The sequence below is a fragment of the Apium graveolens genome, chromosome 2 (assembly GCF_009905375.1).
Source record: "Apium graveolens cultivar Ventura chromosome 2, ASM990537v1, whole genome shotgun sequence".
Taxonomy (NCBI): domain Eukaryota; kingdom Viridiplantae; phylum Streptophyta; class Magnoliopsida; order Apiales; family Apiaceae; genus Apium; species Apium graveolens.
Window position 1 is genome coordinate 54,321,841 of NC_133648.1, and position 25,109 is coordinate 54,346,949.

The 25,109-nt window shown below is 35.2% G+C and overlaps 1 protein-coding gene and 1 non-coding gene across 2 annotated transcripts; one reads left to right on the forward strand and one right to left on the reverse strand.

The window, feature by feature from the left end:
* Positions 1 to 338: 338 nt before the first annotated feature.
* LOC141709817 (small nucleolar RNA R71) lies at positions 339 to 445 on the forward strand. Its single transcript, XR_012570374.1, has one exon. It is a non-coding gene; the product is annotated as a small nucleolar RNA R71 (small nucleolar RNA).
* A 12,811-nt stretch (positions 446 to 13,256) lies between these two features.
* On the reverse strand, positions 13,257 to 15,269 carry LOC141705941 (uncharacterized). Its single transcript, XM_074508799.1, has 3 exons — positions 15,055 to 15,269; positions 14,670 to 14,799; positions 13,257 to 14,532 (listed from the first exon to the last, which is right to left on the reverse strand). Exons 1-3 carry the CDS (start codon positions 15,185 to 15,187, stop codon positions 13,836 to 13,838), a joined length of 960 nt encoding a protein of 319 aa, XP_074364900.1. The 5' UTR covers positions 15,188 to 15,269; the 3' UTR covers positions 13,257 to 13,835.
* Between the last annotated feature and the right edge of the window lie 9,840 nt (positions 15,270 to 25,109).

The window sequence follows — 25,109 nt, forward strand, 5'->3', positions numbered from 1 at the left end:
GAGAACACTGATCCGTAGCATGAGAACCTGCACAAAGCTCACAAACCATAGCTATTTGATTAACTCCATACGTAGCCAGAGAATCAACCTTCATTGATAGCGCTTGGAGCTGGGCTGCAATAGCGGTGGCTGCATCAACTTCCAGAATACCTGCGACCTTGCCTGACGTCATCCTCTGAGTTGGGTTTTGATGCTCATTTGCAGCCATTGTCTCTATAAGATTATACGCCTCAGTATAGCTTTTAGCCCATAAGGCGCCTCCAGCTGCTGCATCGAGCATGGGCCGAGATTGGGCCCCCAAACCATTATAAAAACCAGTGATTACCATCCAATCCGGCATTCCATGATGTGGATATTTTCTCAACATTTCCTTGTAGCGTTCCCAAGCCTCGCACATAGATTCTGTAGGTTGCTGCGCAAACTGAGTAAGAGCACTCCTCATAGCAGCAGTCTTTGCCATTGGATAAAACTTCACCAGAAACTTTTGCGCAAGATCTTGCCACGTAGTGATGGACCCAGCTGGTTCAGAATGTAACCAGTCTTTAGCCTTATCCCTCAGTGAGAATGGAAAAAGCCTCAACTTGATAGCCTCATCAGTCACGCCATTATACTTAAAAGTGCTGCAGATCTCGACAAAATTCCTTATGTGCATGTTGGGGTCTTCAGTTGCCGCTCCTCCAAAAGAAACAGAATTCTGCACCATCTGAATAGTGCCCGGCTTGATTTCAAAGGTGTTAGCTTGAATAGCCGGATGAAGGATGCTTGACTGAATGTCATCAATTTTAGGCCGAGAAAAATCCATAAGAGCTGGATCAGCTTGAACAATACGATCTCCCATGTTTACTGGTTCTTTCTGCTCAGTTCCTGAATCCGAATCCTCAAAATCTAACTTCTCCGGAGTATCAAGAACTTCGTCTTTCTCCTCAGCTGTATCTAAGGTCCTCTTGCGAGCACGAGAACGCGTTTGCATAAACGCTTGCTAAAGTACCTGAAACACAACCGAAAAGAGTAATTAACTACTACGTCCTAATCACTGAGTCCTAATGACCAATGGTGGTAAGTACATAAACTAAACAAATACGCCGAGTCCCCGGCAGCGGCGCCAAAAACTTGTTAGGGCGAAATCACGCACTAATATTCACGCAAGTATACGCGTTCGCAAGTAATATAGAATACTTTCTAGTTCGTTCCCTCAGAGACTCAGACTAAGTTATTTTCTAATTAAACTCACTCACCAATGTATGATTACTTCTCAATGTTAAGATAATAACACTTAAAATTGTTGATTAAATATTAACTATAATTAACTACTTAATTAACCACTTAACTAACACTTCAATTTATCAATAATAAAACACTCATGAGATCATAACTTCATTATTAATTCCTTCTATAGCCATTGTTATTACCTTTAGCATGTGACAGTGATGACATTAATCGAATAACACGAAACTGATAAAAGCCAACTTTCATTGTACTAATACCATTCTACCAAGCATCCACAATTAAGATAGAAGTTGAATAGTCATCAATTATGTTGAGTTCCTATATGTCTACAGAAATTGACAACACAACGATTTAAGCACAAGTTATCCCTTTTGATTACATAGGGCAAATAAAACTGTTAGAGTTACCCACTAATCATACACAACGTACATGAACCTATGCTAGCATGGCAAGTTCTAAATCTCAAGATCCACCGTCGCTTCACAAGAGATTAACACCATATCTTATATGTTCGCGACGCACATAAGACGAATACGCACAACCAATACTAGATATCATGCAATCATCACACACTAAAGTATTAAACAATTAACTAAAGAATTCCATAATAAATCCGTTGCAACCCCATAATCACGATTAGCCCATAATAGAACTTATCGCCATCATGGGTTCATATGAAATCATGATAAACAACACAAGAAAATAATAACTAAACTAATTATATTAAAACAGAGTACGTCACAAGAGTAAATAAGTCAAAGCAAGAAAACTAGCATCCAACGTTACAACGAAACAAGAATCACAAGAAAATATGCTTCCTCTTCGCTGCAGTGTGCTAAATCGGTCTTCTTCCTTATCTCCTTCGCTTCTTGCGCCAAACACAATCTAAAACATAATCTCCTTCCTATTCTCTATGAAAACGTCTCAAATCTACTTATATAATAGTCCCATAAAACTCAGATTACATAGAAGTTAGAAGCCAAACAGAAGTAGAAGTCTAAAATAATTCAGCTTTTTCCCCGACCCTGCGCGGCCGCTCAGCATTTCTGCGCGGGCGCGCAAGGCTGCTGCGCGGCCGCTCAGCATTGCTGCGCGGGCGCGCAGGACCCTACTGGAAAAATTCCAGGTTTGTTCCGTTTCTTCGCCGTAATCTGCCCGTTCTTTTCCTCTCGCAATGGTGAACACATGCCAAGGCTTATTCTTGATGACTCCTCCTCCGAAATGCAACTAATACCCTGAAATGCATAAACACTAGAAAAATGCATCAAATACACAAAATACTTGATTTCAAGACACCAATTTAAGCCATTTTAAGACGTTCTAAGTGGTATAAAATGCCACTTATCACTGATCAGCAGCCTAACCTTAGTTTTTAAAGTGAAAATATAATATCCAATTCTAAATCATAATCTATTGTTCACTCGATACCATAACCATTTTCACCTGATGATCATTATTCTCAATTTTGTCATTGTGACTTGCTGAGCTAGTTAGCTCATTTGTGCGATGTTGTTTATGTTCTTTTCCAGTTAAGAAGGAACCGGTTGGTACCGAGGATCCCCAGTCCAGCGCGAGAGCTAGGGGTTCAGGTTGATCGAGTTGAGCTAGTAGGCTTCTTTTGGAATCATTTAAGTTATAAAAGTTTGTAATAATGTTTAATACTCAGTTTCGAATTGGAATAGTTGGGATTCGAATGTTTGTAATATAAGTAAGTGTGTTTGGCTTGTGTGCATACTTTAACCTATTGCGGTCTGTGGTAGTTGGTAAGTAGGGTCACTGCATATTATTATTATCTTTATTATTTTTATAAGTAGGTTATTAATAAGGTGTGTATGTGTGGACCCCAAACTTCTGACCCAGGTTTGGAGGGCGCCACAATTAATCTATTTAACTGCAAGTAGACCTGATATCATGTATGATACCTATCTTTGTGCAAGATTGCAGGCAGATCCAAGAGAACCTCATCTAATAGCTATAAAAAGAATTTTCAAGTACCTCAAGGGTACAGCTAATCTAGGATTGTTGTATCCTAGAGAATCATATTTTAAGCTAATAGGTTACTCAGATGCAGATTTTGCAGGATGCAAAATAGACAGGAAAAGCACTAGTGGAAGCTGCCAATTTCTTGGAGGCAAATTGGTTTCTTAGTTTAGCAAGAAATAGAAGTCAATTTCCACATCAACTGCAGAAGCAACATAAATTGTTGCAGGAAGCTGTTGTGCATAGATTCTTTGGATGAAGAATCAGTTACTGGACTATGGGTTAGAATTTTCTAAAATACCCATTTACTGTGATAATCAAAGTGATATTGCTATGGCAGGTAATCCAGTTCAACACTCAATGACCAAGCACATCAGCATTAGTACCATTTCATAAGGGAATATGTGATGGAAGGTACAGTGGAATTGCATTTTGTTCCAACAGATCAACAACTAGCAGATATCTTCACAAAACCACTATGTGAAGCTACTTTTACAAGACTGCTAAATGAACTTGGAATGGTTTCAGGTTCTTCCTCAAAATCTGTTTAGTTTTTGTTCTCATGCATCAGACTTTATGATCAGTGTTTACAGATTGTCTTATCTCCATGTAATATGTGCTTAAACTATAATATATTAAATACTGATTATTATCTGATGTGATTCTATATACTCTGATAGTGTTTTGAATGTTCTGTGACTATTCACTCCAATGAGGATTAATTGTTAGATGCTGACTTAGTATTATTTAACAAACTGTTATCCCATGTTTGAATTAGTTGTTTATGTGGAAATTAATTAACATAAGCAAATTCTGATTTTGAGCTTAGTCAAATTTACTTTGTGTATCTTATTACTAAGTCACAAACTAGATTTTTGCTTCTTATCTGTCAAATTCTGATGTTAGTAAATCTTAAGGATGAACTACATGCTTGATAAGCCTCACTAATTTTAAGAAAAGAAAATTGAAGTCAGGTACTCCTTTGAGATCTAAAGTAAATATATGAAAGGAAAGACCCAAGTGCATTGCTGGTATTAAGTTATATGCATTAGAAAAGCAAATAAATTTTTTTGGGTGACTTTTCACATTCTCTGATTGCTGGAGAAATACTCTGATAATAGCATAAATTTTGATAGCAGTTGTGACTCATTTACACTGAGAAGCCACTGTAAAAAGAATGTCAAAAGATGCATAAAATGAGCACAAACAGTTGAGGTGGACTCTTGCATAAACTTATTCTATAGTAGACTTCAAAATTAAAGACAGATTTTAAGCACTTTTCTTAGTTATTCCTTATTTCTAAGATATACTGAAGTTTATCAGACTTTAATCTTTATATGATCATTTGCAAATGCACACACTCTCACTCTATATGAATGATGAAAATTACTGTGGTGATTAAGTTATTTTTGACAAACTGTTAAGTATTATTTGCATAAATTCTGAGGACAAGTTCTAATGAAAACCAGTCAGTATTTGTATGAAGAATCATATAAACAGACATTCACTTTTTGAGTACAGAAGCCATGTTCTGATGACCGTTAAATTATGATAATAGTCAAGTTCTGATGTAAATCCTGATGGAAACTCTGATGCTTACGTGACATTATTTATTTACTTGACTTATTTGTGGTATTTACTGTAATGGTCATATTTATCAGAAAATAATTAGGTGAGAGAAAAATAGTGATAATCATTTGGTTTATCGGTTGCGTGTTTATTTTGAAAAACAACATGTTAGCAATAATTACTACACATTTCCCGTGCCCACTAACCAATATTTTGACTATTTACTGCGTGACAGGTGTCTAATGTCGGTTCTGCTTCAGAAAATAACAGTTGTAATTAGTGGGTGTATAAATAAGAGAGTTAAAAGATTTTACAATAGTTTACCTACTTTTCTTATTCTCTAATCTCTCTTATTATCACTCTCTCTCTAATATTCTCCGAAGCTATTTTCGTACATGCATTTTATCAAACACCTTGTGTACACACATTTTCTCACTTGATTTTTCACAGAATTGGCACCAAAGGACATCATTTTTAATGGAGCCAAGTTCGTCCCCAACAACTATCTGGCCAAACTTAGTAAAGACGAACCTTCATCAGATCTTCACTCCATACAAGGCTTTCTCTCTCGAAGTGAGATTGGGTAGGCTTTGACCCAATCAGAAGCACTCTCAGGAACTCAAGTACTGGAGTTTTGGAGGAGTGGTGTTTATGATGATGGTGGTGCAAATGGGTCCCCAAGCATCATATTTACAATATGGGAAGATGAACACTTGGTTACATTATCAACTGTTCGACAAGCTTTACATCTTCCAGAAAACTGTGTTTACAGTTTAACAATTGAGGAGCCAGCTCTTCAACAGATGATGGCAAACCTTGGTTATGAAAAATCTTTGTCCAAGATGGGACAATTGAAGAGGCCCACATAAGGAGGGAGTGGAGTTTCTTTTTCAACTGCATCACCAAGGCCTTTGCAAACAAGTGCTCTAACTTTGATGCAATTCCAATCCATAGTCAGCAAATTGGGTATGCTCTTATTACTCAATCTCATTTTGATTATGCTAGTGTTGTGCTAGGATTTATTGGGGATAGGATGCAAGAGGACAAAAATACTGTATATTTTGCTAGATTCTGGCAACTTATTTACAGTTTTTGTAATTCTGATAAGCCCCAACTAGCTAGTGAGTTGGTCCAACCCTTTAAACTTGCTAAAAGGGCCTTCACTGACTTATTATCTACTGATAATAAAAAGACTGTACTAAGACCCCTCCAAATTCCTCAATCAGTCAAACAGGTCTTAGTAAACTCTGATCCAAACACCTATACTTCCATATATCCTGATGTACAACCATCCCAACCTCCATCAACACCTACAACCACTACACAACCTACCACTTCTCAACCTCAACCAACTCAACCTACCATTCGAACATATTTCCAGCCAGCACAATCTCAACCTCAACAATCTGTTGCAACATCAAGATCTAAACATTCAAGAACAAAATATGTTCCTAAATCTCCACCAAGGAGAAGAAGGATGATCCTTAGGGATGAATCAGATGAAGAAGAAGCACAGGTTCATGCATCAGAACCTGTGACAGTTGAAGCTGAAAAGGCAACTTCTCAGAAAGAAACAGAAGCTGAAAGTTCTGATATTTTGAAGAGGAAAAGAACTATAAGTTCTGATGCTGCTCAAGAAACTCCTTCACTATCCAGGAGATCAAAGAAACAGAGAGCAGGGAGGCATTTGGCACAACCTCATTCTGAGGATACTCAAGTAGCTGAGGAAGGGGATCAGGAATATCTGATCTCATCAGAACCTAGTGGTGAGCACGGTGCGGGCGGTGAGGTTTTTTCCTCAAACCGCAAACCAAACCGCACATGCGGTTTGATCAAATTTTCAAACCGCAACCGCACCGCGTACGCTAAAAAACTGTATAAACCATACCACAAAAATGTGGTGCGGTGTGGTGCGGTTCACTGCGGTTTATACATTACAAGTTTGAAAATTTTAAATAAATACAAAACTTAAATTAATTAAATTTCCGAATAATATAACAAAGTCGCCAATATTCTTCAATAATACAACTTAGAAATTCCACACTGTAAAGTTTAACGTAGAAGCTTGGCTCGGTAATTAAATGAGTTCACTATTAAATAGGTGGCCTTGTACCATGTGTCTCATTATTTTTGAAAAAACACAAATAGGATGATCGCCACGCAACAATTGGTCTTGCAGAAACAAGATGATCACTAAGCAAGCACTCATAGTATGTTAAATGAAATCAAACTTAATAAATGAAATCATGAAATATAAGTATTATTTATATATATTAAATATTGCGGTGCGGTGCGGTTTGAACCGCATTTCAGAAATTTAAAACCACAACCCGCACCGCACCGCGCGGTTTATTAAAAATTTAAACCGCAACCGCACCACAAAAATTAAAATCCGCGTTTTGCGGTGCGGATTGGTGCGGTGCGGGCGGTTTTTGCGGTTTGTGCGGTTTTTTGCTCACCCCTATCAGAACCTGTTATAATTGAAGCTTTTCCATCCCCATCTCAAGCTGAAGATATAGTTCCAAATACAGTAATTACACCTCTTATCTCTCCTATTCATGACAATGTTACAGTTGAAGATTCAGGATTAAGTCCTGAAATTGACCTTCATAGGCTGATAATTCCAACTGTGTTATATCTGGAAGCTCCTACAGTACAAGTGACAACCCCACCAGTTTCTCCATTACATGCTGATATTCCTACCACACCTATTCTGGATGTGGACAAAGATGAAGTTGTACCAGAATCACCTTCTGTGACACACACTTTAGTACTGTCAGAAGATGATGAGTTTTCTGCAAGTTCTGGAGAGTCAGCTCTAGTTAATACTCCAGCTCCCATTCTTGGAAAGGAGGCACTGATTGAAATGTTTGTTGAACAAGCTGCTCCTGTTCCTTGGGAAGAAACTCACAGAGAAGTTGAGTGGACCAAGGAGTGGATCGAATCTGATTTCATTCCAAGCTCCAAAGTTCTGACAGAGCATATTGAAAAAGCTGATGAGTTGCTGACAAACTCTAATTTCAAGACACAACTCAAAGTCATAGCTCTAAGTATCAAGTCTCTTCAAGGTCAACATTCTACAACTCATGAAAAGGTTGACAAACTTCTGGAAAAAGCTGAAAAGCTGGATATGGAGATCAAGCTAGATAAAAAGAGGTTTATCAGACCTATACATGAGAAAGTTGAAGCTATTGAGAAGATTCAAGAAAAGCAACAGGCCCAAATTACTGAAGTCCTGCAGAATCAAGCCTCTCAACAAGCTCAACTAAATGAAATTCAATCTTCAGTAGAACTTTTTCTCTCTCTCCTACTACCACCAGATGATGCCAAAAAGGGGGAGAAGGTAGTTAAGTCCAAATGCTCAACTAGTCAAATTCTGAAGAAAAAGGTTGACAATGAGGATGACCAGGGAAACCCTAGCAAGGGCAAGCGTCAAGGTCAAGGGCAAAGCAGCAAAGTTTTTTCAAGGAAACTAATTACTGATGTTAGCAAATCTTCTACTTCTACATAAAAGAAGACAAATTTTGAAGCTGTAGATGCTCAAAATCTGATAGCAAGTTCTGATAATCAAAATCTGATATCAAGTTCTAATGTTCTGATTCAAGCTGAAAGTCAAGACTCTCAGAAGTTCTTGTAAACTCTGAAGCTCAAGGGAAAGCAGACTACTGTCTACTATAAAGATCCTAAAATTCAGACACTTGATGAAGAAATTGCTAGAAGACTATTTCTCAAGTATAATCCTGGAATGGATTTAGAGACTCTTAAGGAGGAAGAAGCTGATTTGCAGCTGAAAAGACAAATCTTAAGTCTAAAGCTTCTGATGCAAAGAAACCTCCAAGGCCTAAGGTAAAAGGCATTGTGATCAAGGAAAAGTCAAATTTTGAGGCTTCAAAGCCCAAGACAAGATCACAAATTGATCCCAAAGATAAAGGGAAAGGAAAGATTGATGAACCAACAAAGCCATAGGAGATGAAGATTTCTCAAATCCTGATGAAACCTGTATGCAAACTGGTTCAAGTATTTGGTGCTGCAATAGATGAAATTGTTCAAACTCTGAAGAGAAGGAAGATAACTGAAGAAACCAAGACAACCTCTGACATAACTCAAGTTGTTCAGAATGAAGAACAGCAAGCTACAGAAGAAATAGCAAATCCTGATCAAGCCATCAAGACATAAACCTCTGACAGTGCTCAAGTTGATTTGAATAAATTGATATTTACCGATAAGAGAAAACTCCTATGGAAGAATGTTAATCCATCAGATCCTAAGAAAAGCTAGTTGTTATCTGATTTCATGACTGTTGGATTGAAAGCCAGAGAAGCAAGAGACAGAGTTGGACTAGGTTCAGTAAAAATCAAGACATGAGTTGAAGTACTTACTAGAGATCCATTTTTATTGACTGACAAACCTCTTGAAGAAGTTACACAGAAACACCTTGACAAGGTTATATCTGTTGAAGTGGTACTGAATGCTCATGATAAGCATAATGTCAAAGAAAATCTGATTCTATTTCTTGAAGATGGAAGAACATATCAAATGTCATAATCAGATGTGCTAAACAAATCTCTGAAAGAACTTCAATTCTTTCATTATCTTTTAGAGATAAAGTCTGAGATTAACAGGAGATGGTCAAATATTATAATGAAGACCATAAGGGATAAAGCAAGAATTTCTGGTTCAAGGGTTACAGAATTCATTCGTAATATAGTTGAAGATGATGGAAGTGAAATTCCAATGAAGAAGGATTCTGCTAAATTTGAAATCATTCTGAAAGAGAAATGTTTGTGCCACAATGAAGACTCTTCTCATCCAAGGGTGATCAGACTTGGTGATGGTTTAGAAAGAAATCATATCTCAGCACTTAGGACTGCAATCTATCAGATTGGAAGTCAGGGTGAAGAATTGAAGCAAGTCAAAGCTACACTAGCTCAAGTCCTGAGGAATAGAGAAGAAAAGATGATATCAAATTTTTTCAAGAATCACTTTGGATTCAGATTGACTCAGTAAGATTGGTTAAAGCTACCAAGACTGTAAGTTGTAGTTAGTTGTCTAATTAAACTCTCATTACATTTGTACTTAAATGTTTTTGACATCATCAAATCTATTAACTTGTATATTTTCATAATTTACAAGTTGGGGGAGATTGTTAGATATATTTGAGATGTCATGTCTAATCTGATTTGTGTTTAGTTTTCAGAACTTAACAACAGGACAAATCAGAACTTACTGAAATCAGAACTTACTGAAGTCATAACTTAATATCAGGACTTAAGGCGTTAGAAGATATATATCAGAACTTAAGTGCGGGAAGACTTCAGATAAGGAATGCGGCTGATTTACAGGAGAAGATCTGGACTAAAACAAAAGAAGATATGCATGAAGAGTTAGATGACTAGAAGACTTATAGAAGATATCTGATTGGTATATTTTAGGAGACAGAATTATATTCCATATCAATTAGAAGATATCTTGTAATTGTGTACTATATAAACATAGCTTAGGGTTCACACTATATGTGTTATCATTATCGAGAACATTATTCTTGTAACCTAGCAGCTCTTAGTGATATTGTTCATCACTGAGAGAGAACAACAGTTCTATTGTAACAGAGTTTATTTGAATATACTTGATCCTTGTTACATACTTGTGTTGAAATCGATTTGATTGTATAAACACTATATTCATCTCCTTTTAATAGTGTTATGTGACCTAACACTTATTATAAATGTTATCGGCAAACACAACAAGATCTCCCCAGACACTGACTTTGTGGTGATTACTATATTGAAAAATGAAGATAAATTTTAGGATATAACAGTTCCACATTAATGGCATATTTAGATAAAATATTAAAATTACAGGATAGATGAAGCCATTTGACAAACCTTAAATCACAAATCCTGAATTTCACAATGCCTCACATACCAAATTTTGTGTCAAGTTTCGTTAGAGGTTCAAATTTTTCAATAACTCCAGTTACATCTACATTATACACGGTAATATATTTAATTTAGTCAAAGTTAAAAATACTGTGAAATATTAAGGTACGCAGTTTAAATAAATACTAACTGAACAAATATAGTATTATAATAAAGGTCACCTATAGCAAATTCAGGCCGTTGTTGTGGCTGATATTTGCTGGCCTCAACAAAAAAAATCACCTAAATCCAGAAATTCGAATTGTAAGCTAGAATCATGCCATCATCTACAATAGCGGTGACCGTGGTATATTTTGTAAATCTGATGAACAGATCGGATTGTACAGGCTTCAGAATACCAACATCATCTTTCACCAAAAATTGGTCAAAAACATAAACACCTCATTCGATCATCGGAGTCTTGATTCCATTCTAAATGTTGGGATAAGCAAATGCATGGACGTGATTATTCTAAAACAAATACGGATATTACTATGTGATTGTATTGCGAAGATTCCACCTTAGGACTTTGGTATTGATTTCCTTACCCTTTAGAGATGAATCATTTGCTTTGGTGCAGTGGTAAAAGATGAATTCCTAAATCTTTTTTTAATGCCGTATTTTAAAAGTTCTTGATTTCGTTATTGATTCGTCTAAGCAAATATGGTGCAATTCAGAACTATCTTCCTAACAGATTATGAAAAAATCAAATCAATAAATATCAGCCATTTATAAGTAATTAGGTATATAATAGAAGATTTTTATCCTTTTTTTATTTTATTTCTTAAACACTTAATAGAGAGTGACGATTATCATAAATTTAAAAGGCTTAAGATAACAATGATTATTAAAATATTATTTTAAACACGAACCAATATTTTACGAATTTAGCGAAATTTCGATCACAATTATACATTAAGCTCTAATTCAAATAATATATGTAGAATGAATTAATATTGACTGTGATGTTCATTTTTTTATTGTTGTATAGATTCGGAAAAATCTATAAATAATTTCTTAAGAAGAGTCCATCCACCATCCTTAAAAAACACACACGTTTAAATAAAAGACAGGGGTTGATAACATTGAAAACACCTGAAGACAAATTTGTAGTGCAGATTCATTCTCCCTGTCACTACCACTATTCACTTGGAAATATATTGAAAATCCAATTATTTCCGTAAGGCGGCTATTAATTATTGGGAACATATTATGTACATATATATATATACACCAGCCGCCTGCTACAAGACAACATTACAACTGAAAATATATACATCTCCAGTCCTTGGATCATTAAGATGCAGTCTCCATAACTGTAAGCAATAGCATGCACCCTAAAGAAGAAGAAAAATAAAAGTCAAACCTGGAGAGCTATAGACAATTAAGTGACATCACCTTTCATATACCGGTTTTTTTTATAATATGTTTATGGACGCATAATAAATATAAAATTTTATAAATAACAGAGCTCGTCACATTTAATTATAAATAATTTTTTTCAATATTCGATATATATTTTAAAATAAATGTAAATTATATTTTTATAATTTATTTTTAAATATTTATTTTTTTATTAAACTTTAAACATCAAATTTTATTTTAAAGATAAAATAATTTAAAAACCTATATTTTAAAAAAGTATTAAAATGCACGTCAATGTAATCTATCTAAAGGAATAGGGGGAGTAAATTATTGGTTAGTTTCAAATCATATGTTCTTTCATAAATTATACAAATTATCTTGTTTTTATAAATTCTGTGAATGATAGATAAATCACTTGATTTAAAATTAATCTATAAACCTTGAATAATTATGCTACTTAGGGTCTGTTATTTGGATATATACTTTGGACTATATTCGTGGGTGATTGCCACGAAGTTGCTCAAAATACGTATTTTCAAAACACTAAAAATAACATTTTGGTTACGCATTTCGTAATCGGGTTAGTATAAAATACATTTGAGAATTGGGTATGTAAGAAAATTATTAAAAATACGCATTTCTAATTTGAGTATTATCATTGAGATATGCATTCTGTTAAATATATGATCATATTGGAGCCTTTCTTTAACACCTTAAAATGATGAGCTGTTTACTCAACATGGTATCAGAGCTTAGGTTGGCGGGAGAATTAAGGTTCGATTCTCAGCCACCCCCAACATTCTCACAATTTAGAATAGGTATTTTCAGCCATTTATACCAAAAAATTGTTATTTTTAATATTTTTTCTATATTGGTCGGGTAATTGCTACTTAGTTCATCATTATTAACATGCTACTCTATATTTTATGTTTAAATTGGAATGTGTGTACAGCATATTAACACGCTGTATTTTATGTTTCCTCTGGAGTGTCAACAAGATTACAAAACTGAGTTATAAATTTATTTTGGAAATCTAACTTGAATTTTCTAATTCAAGCATCAAGTACAAGCAAAATGTTAAACTTGATACAGTTTGTCCAAACTCAAAGTTCATTGAATTAATGTTTATAGTAGATTTCATCAAGCGTTCTTGTAATTAAATGATAAACGTGTTACTGCACAAGTTTGCAAGTATTGTTTAACAAAAATAAAGGTTCGCAAGTCTCAAAGGAACGAGTAATCTCAAATCTGAACCAGGCGGATCTAAAGGGAAGCTTGCCCAGCTCCCGCTGGGTGAAAGTTGCAGTTAGAAGGAGAATTTTTTTATACTGCTGGGCAAAATTTTTGAGTTAAAAATTAAAAACTCTTATTTGGAGCCAAACCTCTGCACTAGCTTCAACAATTTGTTCACCGGATCTGTAACTAAATTTAAGAGAAGATAAGGTTAATTCACCAATCACCGAAACCCCAACAAGATAGTCTCATAGTGTCTTGGTTTTTATTAAAACACATCACTTGACAAGAAATTTCGCTGGGTGAATTTTTTTGGTTAGATCCGCCACTGATCTGAACCCCTGGATAACATATATTGGAACATCTCAAACGCCATGTGATTGTTACTAAAAGGCATATTCAAGCATTTTACGAATCAAACATGCATATAATCTTACCCTTTTTTTTTGGGATTTGAGATGTTTCAAGTTTGAAGCCAAAAATGTTTCATTTATTCCAATGAAGTTGGAGCAAAATGAGAGTCTAACGGCTCTAAAGTTGTTATCATAGTGAACTAGAGTTGGCACTTGCAACAGTCTTCATTCTAAACCATTCTTGATCGGCAGTGTCGGGGTCAGGAAGAGACTGAATAAGTTCATGATCAATCTTCTCAATATCAAAATCATTGAGCAAGCGATCCCAGTCAATTGAATCATCCTCATAGGTAAAACCCATGTTTTCAGTGTAAATTTCGCTGTGACCATCGCTCAGCCAATCCTCAAAAGATGGTACAAATTTCAAATCTCCAAGAATTAAGTTGTTTGTTGACATAGAACTTGATGCACTTGTAGCAGAAACAGTTGTTGAAGAAGAAGAAGGCCGTAGATCAGAATTAGGTAAAATTTCACGAGACTCGATTTCATGTGTAAAAAAGCCATCATTAATGTCCATTGCTACTTTTTCTTTAGCCAGACTATCATCAGTGTTAGTGATGATTGAATCCTCTAACATTAATGAAATTCCATCATTTTCTTGACATTTAGCTTGCTCTTGCATTTCTTCTCTACTTTGTAATTCTGCGTGTTCTTGGGATTGGCCGTCGTGATTCTGATGATTATCTGTCAGAGGATCAGCATGAAGTGGTCTGTGAGTGAGAGGATCAATTCCCATCTTAATTAATTTTTTCTTGATGTTAGTATGCCACAAATTCTTGATCTCATTGTCAGTTCTTCCAGGCATATGAGAAGCAATCTTAGACCATCTGCCCAAGTTATGTAGGATTGAAAAAGAGATTATTAAATCATAATTAAAAAAATTTAGTGAACACAACAAAGAATAAAAAAATATCTTCTTATATTCAGTTAAAAAGCTTAAATAATTGATGACACAGAAACATACCTGTTGCCAAGTTGAGAATGAAGGTCAATAACAAGCTTCTCTTCGTATTCAGATAAAAGGCCCCTCTTCAAATCTGGTCTTAGATAATTTACATATCTCAGCCTGCAGCTTTTACCACATCTTAGTAGTCCTGTGATGCGACAGCCCATAATTAGTCTTCTAGCTAGCTAAATATGATTCAGTTTTGAATCTCACTTAGACGTACATAAAAAAAGTTGATCCCAAAGTAAAAATCTAACTAAACATATTGTATCTTACACACTGATCCCCCACAAACGAGTGTGTGTTACTGTGTCTGTTTACGAAGAGTCAGAACCACCAAAATTCCAAGAGAGCCGGTGTACAGAGAAAGAGAGACAAAAACACGGCAACTATATATATTTACCTGCATGTTTAGGAACATCTCTCCAGCAGCACAGAGAATTTCTGAGAACAAAGTTAAAGAGCTTCTTGTCCTCATCAGCAGTCCATGGCCCCCTGTTCAGTCCACTTTTATCACAGCACGGTCTTCTTCCCATTATTTACCTGTGTTTATATGTGATTTATATCACCTCAAAGTAAGAAAAGAGGAGAATATGTTGGAGCAGATGAAGGGGGAAAAAGCTTAAGGCTGGCTACTGGTTCAGCAGTTCATGAGATATATATAGCATATATTAGTAGTCCATTATGCTGCATAATGGACTGACTACCCACATGTATAAGATGGCCTGCTCCACGTGAGATAAATTATACATAGGCTGCGGGACATTTTGATAATTTCCTCAAAGAAACATCTAAACTTTTTAATACTAATATAATTTTATTTCCGGAGAAAGTACGGATATCAATTTTTATATAATCTTTAGCAGCTTCTTCTTGAAGTGCTCGAAAAATTACCAGTTCACCTTATCCTAATTCCAAAGAAGCGGTAATGTCAATTAGATTTCCAAGTCTCCTATAACAACATTTTGTATGTCAGAGATTCCATACCAGTTTATTTATCACACTTGCTCCTATGTGTGATCTTCATACTTGTACACACCTCCAGGTCTGAACAGAACAGTTCATAAACTACAAATATCGTGCACTGTCAAGGTGCTACAAACCAGGATCTCCAACCTTAAAACCATGTTCAAGAAAACTCTAACTAGGCTCCAACTGTTTATGAGCAACAAAACAAAGATTTTTCCAAGGTATTTGCAGAGAGTTTCATTAGAATATATATTGTAAATCTATATAGATTCTTTATGGTATTTAGACTGAATAACTAGTGTCCCTTCTTCCTCATCTTCACTTTTCAATCTTCAGCTTCTTCAGAGATCTCTCAGCATTCGTCTCGTTCCATATCAAGTGTTTGAGTCCATGGGTCAAAACCGAGGTTGATATCAACGACTCCCGCAGCAAGTTCAATGCCTGCAAAAAGAAATTGTACATGCTACTTGTTAAGTTCCAAACTAAGTTTAACAGTACTAAGATTAGCATCACGTCATTGTTTTAATACCTCTTCAATGCCAATGTCAATCATGTGGCGCCCTCCAAACTCGGATCAGCACAATATATATAAACCTGTAAAAGAAATATTATTTGCAATGATCCTGCTTTACATAATCACGGATCGCAACAAGTTAAAGTATGAAAACAAGCCACAATCTTAACTTTTATTACAACTTACCAAACCCCAACCAATTTAACTTACAACGGATAATAAAATTATTCTTACAATCTTATTATCTCTCTACCGTATGAATCTCCTTGCTAGCTCGATCCAACTCAAACTGGAACCTTAGCCCGCACTTTGGACTGAGGACTTTACTATCATCCATATCCCTTTCAACTGTAAAATATATAAAAAGAATCGCAAGGGTGAGCTAACTAGCTCAGCAAGTCATAACATTGATAACTGAGGTTAAGCAATGTTCAAATGGAATGATTCAGAAGAATCAAGTTTATTGTTAAACAATCATTAGAATTGGATATTCATTTTAAGTTTTAAAACCAAGGTTAGACTGCTGATCAGTCACGCACTAACCCCGAGTAAGCACACAGCACTGCTCTTATTACTGGATCCAAGGCACACATTGGCCTAACTTGACCATTGGTATGGTCTGACCACGAATCTGGTCCACATATATATAAAAACTATCCAATCCTAAAGCAGTTCAATATGATAAGCAATATAATTCGATAAAACAAGATTATAATCAATAATGGTTAAACACTTGAATAAAAACGTAAGGAAACTCATGGATATCTCAAGGGTATATCAGGGTATGTATAAGAAACGGTTTTCAATCTGTAAAAGGATCAGGTATTAGACAAATAATGATTTTTGAAGGTATAGTTCTTTGATGTTATAAAGAGTGGTTGGAGTATAAAAGTTGTTGTGCTTTCAAACAATTTTGTTCCAGTGTTTGGTAGTTATAGATTTGGGAAGTAGTATCATATTTGGGTGATTTGGTGTCTGAGGATCATGAAAGGATGGTTTATAAAGAATAAGGCTTACGGCTCAAGATCAAGAAAGATCAGAGTTCAAGGGTAAATAGTTTAAAGCACTTGCAATATAAACAGGAGTTATTTTGAATAATGGCGACATGTTAAGAAACAGTTCGAAAATATTTACGATATATCTTGAAGAAAAGTTCAGAAGTACTTGCCTTACAGGTCTTTACAACTATTACTGATCGACTCTGAGCTGACTCTGTCGCTCAGGCTTTATTGTCTATCCACTAGATCACTCTGGATTCGACCTCAACACTGAAATCCTTTGATTGGAACTTTACTGAGCGTTTCGACTGCCAATCAAATTATCTCTCGTCTCATGCCAATTCTCGGGCCTTCCGACTAGAACCTACAGAGTCGAAATACCCTAATTTAGACTTCTGATTATGCTTGACATATCCTTACTAACAATCTACCCGTGCGCTAACAAAACCCGACTCGTAACACATACATTATTGTAATACAAGTATCAGTTAGGGTTCACGTATTCAAAACTCAGCTTGATATTCACTTTTGGAAAATACATATACTCATTGTTTTAGAAAACGGGTTGTCAGTTATATTTTACAAAATAATTTATTTATAATTATATAGTTATACACATTCGACTGATGTTTCCGAAATTTTATAGGATACGTTCCCGAAAATCGGGCAGCATCTCTTTTGTTTATCGGACTACCCGTCGAATACAATCGACGTCCACAACAACCAATCCATCAGACAGTTAATTCAACAACCACCGTTTATAATCCAAATCACTCAACAAGAATCTCCGTCAAATTTCATAAATCTCAATTACAATCTCGATACAATCTTAATAATCACAATCACTGTAACCGTTTCATTATAATATTTACGAATTAACTAATTCGATCCAGAATAAAAATATAAAACTAATTTTATTTATTTTAAAATATTAGGACTCAGAATCGCGTCATCACATTCCACCATTGGCTCGCCGAGGCTCATCGCCGACGATGGTAAAATTCGCGGGTACCCGATAAATTCGGGTTTTCAACGCTACATTCTACCGATTAAATAATTTCTGCACGCAATTATATTTCATTTCACAAAAATTAATCAAATTATTTTCCTGCAGAAATATAAAAATCCAAAATTAATAATTAAGCGACAACAGAAAACCAATCGAAAAAATCAAGCTCGACCGGAAGTATCACGGAACCACAGACACACCCACGCACATACGACACGCAACACACACACAGCAGCACACACAACCTTACAAATACACGCCCAACTGCGCAGCCAGAACAGAGAAACGGCGACACAAGTAGCCGAAAAATTAAGATTCAGGTGGCGGAATTACCGAGAGGGAGGGGAAATAAGGCGGAGAATCACAGAGGAGAAAGGGAGAATCAATCGAGAGGTAGAAATACACACAGATGTGTGTATATATGTATGTATAATAGAGAGATGAGAGCATGCGACAGTTATACACGAGAGAGGAGAGATGGGGGTACAGGGGTGGGTTTTGTTGTTTTTTTTAACTGCAACCTCAACAGCTGCCACATACCAAAAATAAAAGGACACGTGGCTTGATTCTGACTGCGAGCCTACTTCCACCTCGTTTTAATTTAATTAGCGGTACAATTTGCGAATGAATATTAATCGAAATAATCCCAAAATAGACTTATAATTTTCTAAAGATTCCGAAATTAATAGATTAAAATTTTCATAATTTTTTAAAGCATGTTTGAAACACAACTCGTACCCACATTTCACAATTAATGAATCGAGCTGCATTTAAAACAAATTCAGAAAATTACGAAAATAGTTTTAAAATATTACAAATATCCCAAAGTTTATAAAACATGAATTTTGAAATTTTAGAACAATTTTTGAAACACAATTTATACCCGCTTTTAACAAATAAACGAATCAACGTGCGGGTGAAATTAATCCTGAAAATTTCCAAAATAATTTTAAAATTCTCGGAATATTGCAAACTTAAATAAATATGAGTTTCATAATTTTTGAAGAATTCTGGAATTAAATACAGATTTTACAAGTAAATATAATCAAAAATTCACACAGGGGTTAAATAATTGATGAAATATTGAATTCTAAATTTTATAAAATCCCAAAAATAATTATTCTAATTATAGAACCATAAAACAATTTTAAAGATATTCCAAATATTTATGCAATTAAATTTGCATTAAATCCACTTTTGAAATTGAAAACAATTCATTATGACTCCATAATTAATCATGCGGATAACTCGGTACACCATAAATCACACATAGATAATAATCAAATAACACATAGCGGTCAAAACTAATACACATATTTTATCTATTTAATAATTTCTATAATCACATATTTAAATAATTCAAAAATACACGAGTCGTTATATCCTTTGAAGGGTTTTTAGCACATAAACGCAACGAAAACGTAAATTTAAATCTTAAAAAAATGAAACCCTCCGCAGGATCCATGCGAAAAATAATTTTTAATTCGTAGTTCAGTATATTTACCTTAAGAAGTTTTACGTTAATGGAAAGATGGAGGTCTTTAATGGCGATCCAAAACCGATGAACGGAGATCCTTAGCAGCTGCTCCTCAAGTGTGAAGCACTCCACCGGTATCCACCAAGAAAACGATATAATGAAGGAGGAGGAGATGGAGAGAATTAGGGTTTTGTAAATCTTTTTGGTTGAGGCAAAAATAGGGTTTATAATAGTATATTTATAGGCAAAATTTCCAGCTGAAAATTTTCCCATAAAATATTATTATTATTAACCCTTTATTATTCTCATTAATAATTAAAACACCTTTTAATTATTAATCCTTTTTCTAAACTCTTTAGAAATAATTCTCTCACTTGATTTAATTTCCAAAAATTAAATTCTTAATTAATAATATTAAGAACTTTTCTTAATTAATTTATAATCAATTAAATCTCATTTAATCAATTATTAAATTTGCCAATTAATTATTTATTTCATAAATAAATAATTATCAGACATTATTAATTAATTCCTCCACCATTAAATCATTCTCTTTATGATGTGACCCTGTAAGTTCAATATTAAGCCGGTAGTAGAAATAAATAATAATAAAACTATTTTATCATTATTTATATAAATTCTCTAATTCATTAAATATGATTAATTAATTAATCATATTTATTCTACATCGTGAGAGATACTTCTCAGCATATCACGATTATCCGAATAATACGAATTCACTGCTTAGAATACCAAGAACCTATTCAGTGAATAGTTACCGTACAATTAATTCCTTCTACCCTGCAATGTCATGATTAAATACAAGGCATGGAACTTGTGTCAAGCCTATCTTATTTAATCACTTGCTTTCCCATTCACTATACTTAGTTCTATTTTAATGTAAATTAGAAACTCCTTTCTAATTTTATTCACTCTGGCCAGAGATTCCTGAACTAACATAAGTGGATCATCATTGAACATTCTCTTTCTACACTGGAAGGGGTAGATCCTTTATTGATCATACACTATCTTCGTGTACAAATTCCTATACCCAGTAGAGCCCTTATAATTGTCCCTTGAGACTAAGAACTAAACCAAAGCATAGTTCAGTGTACACAAGATGACTATGATGACCTCAAGTCTAAGGATACTTGTACAACTATCACTATGTGAACAACTGCTGACACGTGAGTGAACTCCATCAGTTGTTCAGCTGTGTGAGTCATGTTCAGTGAACTTATTCTATAATAAGCACCTACATACTAGCTATAGTGTCACCACACAAATGTCTATGAGAACAGACATCCTTCATAATGAAGCAAACATAGTATGTACCGATCTTTGCGGATTATTAATTACCAGTTAGTAATCCTACGACCAGGAACTATTTAAGTTTAGAGTTATCATCTTTTAGGTCTCATTATTATGATCTCATCACAATCCATAAAAAACTTTACTCTAAACTGTGGTATATCTTATTTAAACATTTAAATAGATAGAGCCCGCAATAAAAACAAAACAAGTTTTTTATTAATATCAATGAAATCAAAAAAGATTGCATAAAAGTTATTCCTAAATCCTCATACATGATTGGACTTAGGACATATCTCTTTCAATCTCCCACTTGTACTAAAGCCAGTCACTCTGGTATCTAACACCCATCTTGTGTTTATGATGATCAAAGTGACTCTGAGAAAGTGGCTTTGTGAGTGGGTCTGCTACGTTGTTATGTGTTTCAACTCTCTCGACGTTGACATCTCCTCTATTATCAACTCAGATTCACCACCAAAAACAAGAAAAAATGTCCTGAGTCCTTCGCAAGTACTTAAGGATGTTTTTCACTTCTTTCTAGTGGTCTTCACTTGGATTGGACTGATATCGGCTCGTCACACTAATTGAATAAGCAACATCAGGCCTTGTACACAATATCGCGTACATGATAGATCCTGTTGCTGAAGCATAAGGAATCTTACTCATACGCTCTCTTTCCTCAGGTGTCTTAGGAGACATTTTTTCGGAAAGGGACACTCCATGGCTCATCGGTATGAGACCTCTTTTGGAGTTTTCCATGCTAAACCTTTTAAGCACTTTCTGGATGTATGTACCCTGGGTAAGACCTATCATTCTTCTAGATCTATCTCTATAGATCTTTATACCGAGAATGTAGGATGCTTCTCCCAAGTTCTTCATGGTGAAGTTCTTTGATAGCCATATTTTGACTGATTGTAGCATCGGTATATCATTTCCTATAAGAAGTATGTCATCCATATACAATACAAGAAATGTTACCGCGCTCCCACTAACCTTCTTATAGACACATGGTTCATCTATGTTTTCTTATAAAACCAAACTCTTTGATTGTCTCATCAAAATGGATGTTCCATCTACGAGAAGCTTGACTTAAACCATATATGGTTCGCAGTAGCTTACACACTAGGTGTTCATTTCCCTTGGAAAGAAAATCCTCTGGTTGTGTCATATACACTTCCTCCTCAAGTTCCCCATTGAGGAAGGCCGTTTTCACGTCCATTTGCCAGATCTCATAGTCGTAGTAAGCAGCAATCGCAAGCAAAATCCAAATTGATTTTAACAGGGCTACAGGCGAAAAAGTTTCATCAAAGTCAATCCCTTGCCTTTCTTTGAATCCTTTTTCCATGAGCCTGGCCTTATAGGTCTCCACCTGGCCATCTGCTCCAATCTTTCTTTTGTATACCCACTTGCACCCAATAGGCTTAACACCTTTAGGCGCCTCAACCAGAGTCCATACTTGGTTGGTATACATAGATTTCATTTCAGATTTCATGGCACTATGCTATTTCTCTGAGTCAACACTACTCATAGCCTCATTATAGGTCACAGGGTCATCATCATCAATGATTGAAAACTCATTGCCATTCTCAATGACAAGGCCATAATACCTCTCAGGTTGGCAAGACACTCTCCCTGTCCTATGAATGGGCTGTTCCACAGAAGGTTGTTCAGTCTGAACAGGTGTTTCCACTTGATCCGTAGTAGTTTGTGCTTCTTGAACTTCATCAAGTTCAATTTTGCTCCCACTATTTCCTTCAAGGATAAACTCCTTTTCCAAGAAGGTAGCATGTCTGGAGACAAACAGCCGATGATCAGTGTAAAAGTAATACCCCAAAGTCTCTTTAGGATATCCCACAAAATTACATTTTACGGATCGAGATTCCAGCTTATCTGGGTCAACTTTTTTGACATAAGCTGGACATCCCCAAATCTTAACGTGTTTAAGACTCGGTTTCCTTTCTTTCCATATCTCATATGGTGTTTGAGAAACAGATTTGGAAGGCACCTTATCCAGTAAATATGCTGAGGTTTCCAATGCATAACCCCATAGGAATACTGGAAGATTCGCATAGCTCATCATGGACTGAACCATGTCTAACAAAGTTTGATTTCTCCTTTCAGATACCCCATTTAACTGTGGAGTATATGGAGGAGTCCACTGGGAGACTATACAATTTTCTTTGAGATAATCTAGAAACTCTCCATTCAAGTATTCACTACCTCGATCTGATCGAAGAGTTATAATACTGTGTTTGGTTTGTTTCTCCACTTCATGTTTATATTCTTTGAATTTTTCAAAGGCTTCAGACTTGTGTTTCATCAAATACACATATCCGAATCTAGATCTATCATGTATGAAAGTAATGAAGTACGAAAACCCACCCATGGCTTACGTAGACATTGGTCCACATACATCTGTGTGTACCAATCCTAACAAATCTGCAGCCCTCTCTCCATGTCCACTAAATGGAGATTTGGTCATTTTACCCAATAGACAAGACTCGCATGTAGGATATGATTCAAAATCAAAGGGGTCAAGTAACTCTTTTATTAGTTTGTTCAAAAGTAAATCATGCTCTACGTCACATACATACAGACCATTATTTAAAATGCCACGTCCAAAAAGAACATTATCTCTAAGGATTGAACATTCATTATTCTTAATAATAAATGAAAAACCATCCACATCCAACATAGGAATAGAAATAATATTCCTCACAATAGAGGGAACGTAATAACAATTATTCAAAATAATAGTCTTGCCCATAGGCATATGTAAACTAAATGATCCTACAAATATGGCAGCAACCCTTGCTCCATTACCCATACGTAGAATCACCTCATCTTTTTCAAGAGTCCTACTTCCCTTTAGTCCTTGCAACGAATTGCAAATATGAGAACCACAAACGGTATCTAATACCCAAGTAGAAATTTGACCTATTGACATATTAACTTCGATCATGAACATGTCTGAATCAGAAGCGGTAGTCTTACTACCCTTCTTCTTCTTCAATTCTGCAAGGTAAACCTTGCAGTTCCTCTTCCAGTGCCCCAACTTGTTACAGTGAAAACAAACAGCTAAATTAGGACCAGTCAACTTGTGAGCATCTAGTATGCTCCGAAGTGATAGTGCAGAAGACATGACAAATATAGTAAATCTGTAAATGATAAACATATAACAACACTTAGCAAATATTCAATTTCATTTCAAAATACTATATGAATCGGGTCTTTATTCATAAGTGTTTCCCACTAGTTTATCTAATTTTTTTCAACCCCCTAAGTGAAAATTAAGCATTTATAATGCTAATGGGAATAGGGATCCTACATTCCATCACACAACCTCGGCTGTGGCACGAAACGTCATGTGATGTTCAATAGGAAGACAACTCTTGTCAATTACATCTTATGTTATTCCCTAATATAAGTTCAGCCTCCTGAATAATTGAGTCACGGCCGTGGCACGACAAACTCAATATTCTAAGTCAAGTCTAACCCAACATTTCATACAATTGAATCAGTCTCCAACGGCCCATGGCTGTAGCACGTACCGACCTTTAGATTCCAATTCAATGTACACATCTCTATGTAATAGACAAGTATTTCTTATTTCAAAATCAAAGCCCTCGGCTGTAGCACGAAACGACAATGATTTAAAAATAAGAACCACTTTCTACCATGTTGGAAGGCTATGACCGACACAAGCCCGTTGTGTCATTGGCCAATTACTACTTGATATTATTTAATTTTAGAGGGATTATATTACGTTACAATCATAATCATATTATAAAGAGATTCTTCCTTTTAAATTAAATATTTCAAATCAATAATCGATAATCAGATGATTCCCAGATCGGGTGGAGCATTGTCAAGAGGCGTCACTTAATAACCCTTTCTTACAGATAGAAATCTGTTATTGACAGAATCATCCTTTCTCTCAATATTGAAAATTCATATTCAATTACGTGTTTCATAAACACAAGAATCTCATGATCGTATTCATAATATTTATTGTTAAGGCAAGAAACGATTCATATTCTAGATTTTCTAGAGCACGCTTATATTGATTTAAGTTCACCTAAATCTATCATCGTATGGTAAACATAGGCATATATCTCATATATAAAATTAAATAAACAAGTAAATGTAAAGTGCAATAAAGTAAATGTGTTTGGTTATG

What these genes read in the sequence shown, in the direction of transcription:
- LOC141705941 (XM_074508799.1), bottom strand. Translation starts at nt 15,187, where the DNA reads ATGGGAAGAAGACCGTGCTGTGATAAAAGTGGACTGAACAGGGGGCCA. An exon ending in AGATGTTCCTAAACATGCAG is followed by an intron (nt 14,800 to 15,054) that starts GTAAATATATAT and finishes GTCGCATCACAG; the next exon opens with GACTACTAAGATGTGGTAAA. An exon ending in CATTCTCAACTTGGCAACAG is followed by an intron (nt 14,533 to 14,669) that starts GTATGTTTCTGT and finishes TAACTTGGGCAG; the next exon opens with ATGGTCTAAGATTGCTTCTC.